The sequence below is a fragment of the Papilio polytes genome, unplaced genomic scaffold, assembly GCF_000836215.1.
Source record: "Papilio polytes unplaced genomic scaffold, Ppol_1.0 DF821289.1, whole genome shotgun sequence".
Classification (NCBI taxonomy): domain Eukaryota; kingdom Metazoa; phylum Arthropoda; class Insecta; order Lepidoptera; family Papilionidae; genus Papilio; species Papilio polytes.
This window is the reverse complement of record NW_013527915.1, coordinates 3,809,366-3,820,081: the sequence shown is the minus strand read 5'-3', so window position 1 is coordinate 3,820,081 and position 10,716 is coordinate 3,809,366. Positions and strand designations below refer to the sequence as shown.

Sequence of the window (10,716 nt, the reverse complement as noted above, 5' to 3'; positions counted from 1 at the left end):
TAATATATGCAATGATCATTATTTGCGAAACTTTCTGCTTCGTTTTCTTCAAGAATACATTTATCAATGAGTCACGGATGTTGCGATATTTCAATAAGGAGATAATTTTCGTAAGTTGTGGAGGTAGACGATTATTTATTTCTAAATATAGTACGTAATTTAGTATTTCGAAACAGCAAGAAGAAATCTCTTAAAGATGGTCACTGCTAGATATCCTAATATTTTAATGTTACTACAATAGTTCAGAAGAAGGAGTACAAGTTGAAGGAAACTGGGAAACGATTTTCTGCTAGTTGCACTTTAAAATGTTAAAAGTAAATTAGCTTGTTACTTTGTAAATGTTGGACTCAACTTTACCGTTTCATGACGCGTGTAAACGATACCTGTTTGCAAGTCGAAGCGTCAGATGGTTTATTATAGGTTAGAATAAAGGCAATGAAGCATCGTCGATATTTATAGGAAAGGGAAATCTTACCGATAGAATTGACCGCCGTTGGTTTCTTTAGAGAAAGTTTTAAATTATACATCGTACGTAAACTGGTAACACTGATGGCGACAAAACTACGCTACGTCGGATGTACGCCCAGATTATTTTCTTTTTTTAACTACTCATTTCAGACTTGTAAACTTGGCAAAGGTGTATTACAGTCCATATATGAACTTAACGAGGACATTAAAATTCTTATTTATGCTTCTTAGAATTAATTGCAGGTCTGGAAAACATTTTTTAATTTTAAATGGCGTTTGCTTATTGGCCAATGCGAGTGGCCAAAATTGTTATGCGTTGTTAAATTCAAATACAGGAAACCAAATTCATTTGTTTTTTAAATCACACAGATAATAAAGCCTCGATTGTTTTTATGATATTGTGTATTTATATTACTTTTAAAAGATTTTAAGGATTTCAAATTGACCTTTGGATTATCTTCTTTTAGTTCATTTATGTAACTTTTAAAACGTGTTACGCGTTGATAATGAGAGGTTTAATGTATTTAAGTATAGTCATCCTCATTTTGTTGGGACACACGCCAATACTGGTCGTTTTATTGAATGCGTTTAAGCGAAAGTGGTCATTAAGTTATAACAATACTACTCTTTTATAGAGATCGCTTCAAGTTACGTCATGTTATACGAATTGAAAACTGGATCCGTGTCATTTGGTGCCCAGTTCAATGACCAGTTTGTTGACATACAAAATTAATAACATTTCCAACTTTGAAAATTTCAATCGTTTCGAGTTCGCATTTAGTAGATATGACATAACATGAAATTTTAAAACAATAAAAGTTATTATTTTGAAATAATTTGAATATTATAATCTTTTAATTTTCTAATAATATTTGATAACCAAGTCAGGATAATTTGAAAAATCCTGTCTTAAAGCATGGTTAACGACAAGAATCGAATGCCGGGATTCGAATTTAAAACCGCTATATTTCATTTGAAAACGTACTGACATTGTAAGCATTACAAGCTTTTGCCACCACTCCATCCGCGCGGAATAAAAAAAGCCTATGTGTTCTTACAGACCTTTCTACATCTATGCCAAATTTCATCGAGATACGTACAGTTAAAGGTGACAAACTATCCATACATCTAAACTTTCGCGTTTGTCATATTAATAAGAATAGAAAGATGCTACACTAAGGTATACCGTTGTCTTCATCCGAGGAATAATACTCTTCACGTAGTCTATTTAACTATTAGTGTGGTATTCAGTTAGGAACTTAAGTGTTTTTTATTTGTTAAATACTAAACTTATGAAAGGTAGTAGTTTATTTTAACTCACAAATGACATTAGTTAGTTAATTCTATTGCAAAAACTTGTTAAAGTTATTTGCGAAATCGTGTCCGGCGATGTAGGAGTAAACTAGAATCGCTCTGTTATAGTAGTAACTAAACTTGTTGTGTCGTAACAATTTTTGATACGTTACAAATACTCGTGTCAGTTGGTCACTTTCAATACGCTAAGGATTGCATCATATATTATTTAAACACGGCAATTAGAAAGATTTATTGAAACATTTTTTTCCGTAAGCGAAAGTAACGCTAGAATTGTTTTAGACACTAACGAGCTTATTATCATTCATTGTGAGTGAATGAACGATATCCATCGAATGAACGAACAATAGAGTTGCGGTCGGTGGCTCCGAGTCTGTTGACTTCGACTGACCTGCATCTGTAGTCCGCGTTGTTATTAGAATCTCCCGCTTGTGCAACACAGACGTCCATGTCATGAATGACATTTTTGTCTGTTTTTTTATCATAATGTGGCAAAGGAGCAAGCGGTCACCTGAATCCGCCAAAATGGCAAAGTGACCTCAGCTTATAGACATTGCCTTCCTTCTATCGGCGGAGGAGACGCACATAAAAAGGATGTTCCCCTTCCTATGCGTCTCCTGTACCGTCACATCGTTTTCGTGCCATCCTTTTCATATAAGAAGAAGGGCAAGAAGGAAAAAAGGAACTAAAGTTGGGCCTCCGGCACCAAACGCACCGGACGAAACGTGGAATTACTCCCACATCACGCCTGTCTTCCAAACAAGAACACAACTGTTGTTTCCTGGGTAAATGAAATTGACGTCCACGAGAGATCACATTAATCTTATATTTCTGTTTTAAAATCCATACATGTTTTAAACACGTATTATCCTTTTATTCCTTTTTTTATTTTCCTCAACAATTTAAACGTATCTAAGTGCTGGGCAACACTTTATCCGGTCATTTCCCGACTTCATTATAATTAATGGTCATAATTACCCAGTAATTGACTGCGGTTTCTATTAAATGAATTCGTATGTTCTTTACGTTCACACGTTAATGCACGTTCACATTTCAGCAATGCATATTTTATCCTTTGTAAGGTCAGCGGCGGTTCGAGGTTAGCAGGACTTTTAGTTTTCAATAGCGATCTATCTAGATTTGTAAATGTAAATGTAACCAAACATTGCAATGAATATGCGAATTAAAATCATTAGTAAATGTTATAAATATTTATATTTAACGAATCAGTTAATCCTTGGCAAAGAAATTGTGCTGTTATATTTCTTTTGACCTTAGTATTTGAAGTTATTTGACGGAATTGTAAATACCCTTTTTGTGGCTATAAACTATTACTGATATAGTTTTGTATTACGTATGTTTTAGCAATAATAACCGTATTTTTTTAACTTTTCGGCAGTAGAAGCCCACATTAACGATTAACAAGTTTGATTAAATCGAATACAGTTAAGCGTAACAAGGTATGCAACGGTAAAAACTAAACTAAGTAATGAAATATCTTGTTAAACGGGAATTTTAACAAATTCAACGGCCACATACATCTTTAGACATCGTGTTAAGGTCACGTGATGGAAACCGTGTCGAGTTGATAGTCTTATCCGAAATAAGAAACTGGTTGTAGCGCCGTTAAGTAACTGTACTAATTGGCCAAGATATCACCTTGCCATACATCAAAATAGGATTGATAAGCTGATAGCTTTGGACGGCACCGTGTTACATAAACTTATGCAATAAAAAACATTTGCCTAAAGAGTATGATATACACTTACATATATAGACAGTAGCTGTTCCCGTGCGCAGTCGCATAAAATTATGAAAACCTTATTTTATTGTTTACCTGTGTCAAATTATCAATTGCAAATGTCAAAATGACATAACGGTAACAATATGGAAATCTTGCTTCCTTGATGTTGGCAGCAACTTATGGTCTCTTTCCCACATTAGGGTTTATATCCAAAATATTTACTCCCCAAGTTTAGTGGCGTGAAAATATATAGCCTAAAGCGTGACGTAAGTGTAGGGCTTTTTATTAAACAAGTAATTATTCAAAAATATGGTCTAATTGCTGACATCTTAGGCAACACAAAAGTATGTGTTTACGCTTTATTATAATAGTATAGATAGATAGATAAGTATAGATTTAAAAAAAACATAACTACATAGTACAGGCTAAATATAGAGATGGAATATTTAATCTCTGATAGATACATTTGTTACGCGATTGAGTGACAAGAGTTCATTATGTTCAATATGTTAAAATTTAGAATCAAAAATGTTAAAATCCTGTTAAAAAGTACAGTTAGTTATCTCTACCTTAAATCGTTTTAAATACGTGATAAACATAACACGAAGTATTGAAATCCTTTTGTTTTGGAGTGATCAGAATTTTTAATGACTTCTAATTCAAAAGTTCGTCTACACATTAGAGAGTTAATTTATAAGGTTTTCGGTGAAAAGTACGGATGCATGATTAGAATATTACCTTAAGTAAAAAGTGAAATTGTTTGGCAAGTATCGAGTACCATTACGGATAATGAATTAACAAAACTCGTAGGTCGGTAAACGGCTACGAAATATTTTGTGATAGTGTATTGTTAATGTGGTCATTTAAATTCTATGTTATAATTTAATTGTGATGATCTTAGCTTTAACACTATTGTACTTGTTAACACGAAATTAAAACACACTGCTTTATTTAAGTCTATAAACCAGCGTCAACTGAATTCTTATTTTTTACATGCATGTACTTTTTTTTTTATTAAACATGTTTTCTACAGAACTGTGGCCAAAATCTTTAGATAAATATGGTCGAATTTATAATAACAGTTAACAGTTGGTAGTCTAACCTAGATCTGATAGAACGATTAATGTCAGGTCTGCTTTGTTGGTATCAATTGATATCTTAACAAATAAACAATGCTTATCACGAGGTTAAGGAAAACTAGTTTTGAACATAACACATTCATTTCTTATTACAAAGTAAATGGTAAAATTTCAGGACAAGGTTCGTGATACATTTAGTTTGTTAATATTAAGGTATACTTGAAATAATCACGCAAGACAACGAAATAAGAAACATTCTTTAGATTTCCAATTTTCTTATAGCAATTTTATTCCAGACTAGCTGTTCCCGTGCGGCTTCATCCGCATGGAATTATTAAAAGTTTATTTTATTGTTTACAATTGTTTAATTCTCAATTAAAAATGTCAAAATTACTATAACTATAATATTCTTGATTACTTAATGTTGGCAGCAAGTAGTTTGTGTCCGTTTCCTGCAAAAAGGTTTTAGTTACCCCCTAAGTTTAACAACGTGAAAATGTCGTAAGTGTAGGCCTTTTTATTAATGAAAGGATTATTCAAAAATATGCTGTGATTACTGACATCCTACGAAGTAGTGTGTGTTTATGCTTTATTATATTAGTATTGATTAATAATACAGTTGGAAAAAAGTGATATTGTCACGTGAGACGCATTTGAAGCCGTCTGTCGACTCTCTACGGAGCGAGACGGTTTTTTACAATGTAACATAAGCTGTGTATGATTAGCTTCGTAAGGAAATAGCTAGCGATAAAAACAAGGTTCCTTTCAAGAAATCCGGCAAACCAGTTTAATGAATTACATGTCTGATAGTAATGTATGCTTCATACTTATCCGTTCAGAGAGCTAATACAGTCTTTGTTACAGAATTTGATGGTTCTATATGGCTGCCTATATCTATATCTCGTTCCACCTCAGTAAGGTTTGGTTAGGTTAGGTGTAAAATATGAAATTTTTATACATTTCATTGAATCGGGTGTGGCCAGTGAGTCTGGTTTAACAAGCCTGTGCCCACCCAAAGATATTTAATCGATCGATATGGCATATATACTAAACTTAGTAGTCGACTTACATGGATAACGATTTCACAACAATTCTAACACGACTCGAAGTTTTTCCTTTGCACAAAAACATTCAGTAATGTTATTTGTGCTCTTTAGGCAAAGATTAACAGTTTTGAAATACCTCAAATTCACTTTAAATGGACATTTCTTATCGTTTTCGGTAATACATGTTTTATAACCTAAAAACATTGTTGCAAAAAATCGTATCTATATATTAGATTACAGATATTAAAACCACGCGAAGTATTCCTACTCTACATTTAATAGTTTTTAATTTGTTTTAAATTGTAACATGTAAATTGTATGGGAGAGTCTGAACTGTTAGGTTCCCACCAAAATCTTTAGTAATTTAAACTATCTTTAAAAACATTTTTATTGTATTGCTACACACAACTAGGTATAACTTTGTACACATATAATTACGTAGTTTCTTATCATGTATCTGGTAGATTTCGCGGCGTTTTCTTAATACTCAATAGTTATGCAGTTTTACAATTTCACCAGACATTGAACTCCGGTTGTTGGCTGTGTAACTAGACGCCGGCGCTCGGACATCGAGCTGCCGAGACACGATACGATCTCTCTTAGTTTATTAGCAAATGTTTTAAATCATAATAAAGTTTAAGTAAATATATCGTGATTTAACAATAAACAATTAATTATAATTACGTTCTTTAGGTACTTAAATGATGAAATTTTGTAGCATAACTAAATTGTTATTGTCACATAAATTCTAACTGTTTGTAAATGCTTTTGGCTACCTACTAAAATCGATGTTCTCACAGCTCGTTTGCCTCCCTTTCATATAAAAAAAATGTTATGACGCTATAACATAATAAACTAACTAAAATGGTACAGACAACTTGTAATTGAGAGTTTACTGTTGTTTAATAATAATAATAAAGCGACTAATGGATAGATAATAAAATAGTAATAATAAACATTTTACGTAATTAATTTTTAACCTTCAAAGTTGTAGTTACTTTTAAAAATATGAAATTAATAAAAATGATGCTCTACATTCTAATTAGTGAGGAGGTATAATTAAATGAAACAATAAATCAGTGCTGGACGTCAGCCACCAACAAAGAACTTGTGAAATGGGAACGCAACAATTACAACCTTGCGGTTTTCTTCGACCTAATCAAATACGAGACGTGTATAAGTTATGGCTCGTTTTCATTTGTTTTTGCTATATGTTAGGAGTAGTTTGAAGGTTAAGAAATTCATAGATCAACAGTGTTTATTGTTATTTTGTCATGAAAGAATATCTGAATTTATGTTTAATCATAGCTTGTTACAAAGCCTTCCAGTTTTCCAACAGTAAAGCTTCCATACATCTCTCTCATAATATCTGAATTCTCTTACACATGTCCACTTCCTCTCAATCCATCCATGTAATATTTTCTAGCATGCTACTGTTTGTTCAAATATTATCCACCTCAGCTCTGTTATTATTAGTAAGAATTAAAAATAAGACAATTTCTTGTAATGATTTCATAGTAGAAATGTGAGGCCATCACAAACGTAATGAAATGTTGACTATAAAATTTGAAAACGTCTTGATTATAAAAATTGTTAGGCAATCATGACCTAGTTTTAAATAAAGAAGCAATCGTTTTCTTTTTTTTTTCAAAATGCCAGATGTTTCGTAATTAAGATTTTAAATTTAAATTTTTTGTAACATGATTTCTTAACTTTTGTTTAATATCGGGTTGAAAGGTTATTATTTCAAAACTACTTTTAAAAAACTTTGAAAATTACAAAGTTTTTTATATTTTTTTAATTCCCACATTTTCCTCATTAAAAACCATTAGTAGTTAGTATATTAAATAAACACAGTGTGTTAATGTCTATTACTTTTACACCGATATCGTTAATTTTCTGACGGAATTAAATCCAGTTTTATATGTCATTTGCATTTTACATCTGTTTGTGTAGTTAACTCTTGACACTTGATTTTGGGCTTTGATCAAACTATCATAGAGTTCAAATTTAACTTTTAATTTGATAACCAAGACTGGTAATAGACTTCTATAATGTTACTAACTGGTTTCAAATTGTTAAAACAGAGGGAGATTTTATAATCAAATAATTTATTTGTGTTACAGTTAAATTCGCTTGAGTACATTGTTAATTTTTTTATTAAAATTGTAGAAAGATCAAAACACGTAGGAAATGTATTCATTTTTATATAATGTTAGAAAGCCTATAGTTTTTGTTTTTATTGTAACACACTTTTAAAATGGTACCGTAAGCTTGCTTTTTTTTGGGCAAGACGACAAAAACTTTTGACATCTATAACCAGTTTTTTTTAACTTAAAGTACAGTTACATACTTTTTATCCTATTCAGGTTAATGGTATCTTGTCATATTTTTAAAATTATATACTTTATTTGAAAATGTCATTTACCTTTATCTGACTATGGTCATTGACTGCAAGGTTTTCTAATTTAAAATTCAATAACTTCTTCAGATATCTTTTTTTAATTTGACTTTAAAGTAAATCAATTTTAAATTTCAACAAATAAATGAATAACGCAAATTGAAATGCATTCTAAAAAGTACTAACAAAACTATAAATAATAAATGTTTGAGGTTATAAAAAGGTTATAATTTGACCCAAAATTATAACCGTTAGTTAAAATTAAATATATAGGAAAACAAAAAAGAGGAAACGGTTTTATCTTTTATCAAAGGAATAAAAAAATATTAATTAATACTTATAACCACCTTCAAGATAACAATAAAATGATACCGTTCCAACAACCTTCGTAAGATGACCTCTCATCAAGAGCACTTTGTGTAAATAGTTCTTTAAGGAAGAATTCAGTTTCATGTTTGGAAAATTAAAAAAAAAAATATGCCAAAAGAAAAATTTGTATGCAAAAAAATAACGGTAAAATATTGAAAATAATAAATAAAGGAAATAAGAAAAGTAATTTGTATTCTGTGTTTGTTATTTTAAGTCCATTATCACAAATATAAGACAACTAACTGTTCCATCTAACTGCAGTTTAAATTGATAATTAACATAACGTTTTTGTTAAAATAAATCTTATTTCTAGGTATAAGACAAATTGCAATAAAGTGAAGAATTCATGTTTAATGTTTGAGTCATAACAAAGTGTTTTATTATTTTAAATATATTGCATTACTGGTTATATTGTTTGAGTGGCTTCTACACATAGTTGACACAAATAACAGTAAATACTACGTCCAGATAAATCATTTTAGTGCAATAATTACCTGTGCTAAAGGTTTTGTTTAACCTGGTACGATTTTAATATTAAACGATAATTATTTGTTTGAACTAAAATCGAATTTAATAACTTTATGGACATGAAATTGTTGATGTTATTTTGTTTAAAAAATCACTCAGCTGTATACTTATAGATTAATAGAAAGCGAGCAATATACTTAAGTCTGTTGAGCAATTATGTTCCCCAGGCAATGTATTACTCTACGTAATAAAAATATTTTTACTATTCATATGGTAAACACATGCTTCATTATTTGAAAACATGATTGTTTTGTAATTTATTAGTTGTTTATGTTTAGTTTAATGATGGAATATGTATTGTTAATTAATGTTGCACAAGATTGTAATAAATAATTTTAGAGCTATGCAAGTCAAGGAGATCAAGAATCTTAGCGCAAAATGTGTTATAAAAATCATAGGAAAGTGAGAAAATAGAATTGATATAAAGATTGTTTGTAATAATGAAAGAAATGTGTTTACCTTTCTTCCGTTTGGGCATAATTCTGACACCAAAGGCATGTTCAGTCACTAGGCACAAGGACAGAGCCAGTAAACAGTATCTCGCACTGCACCCCATGTTGTAACACAATGTTCGCTGGCAGTAGAAGTCGCTATGAAGGCACTGGCGTACCGCGCATTGGTTCGGCGGCGCGACTGTATGGGACGCGGACAATCCGGGCTCGCGTGCGCTGGCGCAGTTTGCGCACCCACTGCGGTATACTACGGCGGCCGTGCACGCTCGGCGAGTACGCGACCAACGACTGAACCGCCCGACTACCCTATATTTTGACTTATAGCAATTTGGCAGTGCGAATTCCACTCGTATATAAAACCTTTCGCCGGCTCGAGGCGGGCGGTCATTGGTCGCGGCTGCGCGGCCGGCGCGAAGGTGAAGGGAGCTGGAAGTGGCGCCCCCCACTACCTGCGGAGGGGGGAGGCATCCAGGGTCGGCAGACACTTTTGCTATCGACGGCCCGCGCGGGCGCTGCCGTGCTCCTTACGCTATAATGTGATTGCGTCACGCACTCCACGCTGCGTGTAATTGCTTACTCTTAATTGATTTAATAAATTATTTCACTTGTAACAATTTCACTGGTTACGGACGATCTAGATAGCACAAACACTTTCTATTCGTTTTTATTATGAACTTATTTTGCCCGTGACTTCGCCCGCACTGAATTAAAAAACTAACTCTGGACTTTCGGTCTATCTATCAGTGACAATTCTGATTTTAAATTTTTTCTCCTGGGTATAACAAACGGGACAATACAAAAAAATAGAGAAATCGGTTTGGCCTTTCACATGTGATACGATTAATCACCAAGGAAAATGACATTCATTTTTATAAACATAAAAGACCATTAGTAATACATATACGCTTGTAATTCATTTATAGCTTCGTGATTTAATAATAAAAAAATACTCGTGCCTCATAACCACCTTACTTTTAAATGTATTGTATAACACATTATTCGAACATATCGGTGAGTTTCATTATTAAGGGCCTGTCGCACTACTGGTTGATAGAGGCTCAGATAGCTTAAAAATGACGTCTCTGTCATAAAAGAACAAAATCCGATATTTCCATCACATGTTTTACATGTTGAATTGTTATCAGACAATTTACAATTTGATGGGACAGGCCCTAAGTATTTCAAACAACCAAGGGCGAATCCAGCTTTGACGCCAGGGGGGTCACATAGTCGTGGTCAAGTCAAGAGGTTGACAAAATATATTTACATATTGACCAAACAGCTCAGGGGGGGGCCTGGCCCCCATGACCCCCTC

At 32.5% G+C, this 10,716-nt stretch overlaps 1 protein-coding gene and 1 pseudogene across 2 annotated transcripts in view; both read right to left on the bottom strand.

The window, feature by feature from the left end:
- The window catches only part of LOC106109368 (laccase-5), a 44,335-nt gene extending 34,634 nt beyond the window's left edge, over positions 1 to 9,701 (bottom strand). For both annotated transcript variants that reach the window (XM_013290840.1, XM_013290842.1), the window contains exon 1: positions 9,409 to 9,701. In XM_013290840.1, the coding sequence (XP_013146294.1) occupies positions 9,409 to 9,505 (97 nt within the window). In that variant the 5' untranslated portion in view covers positions 9,506 to 9,701. The remainder of the gene's footprint in view (positions 1 to 9,408) is intronic.
- Positions 9,691 to 10,716, bottom strand: part of LOC106109120 — a 5,992-nt pseudogene continuing 4,966 nt past the window's right edge.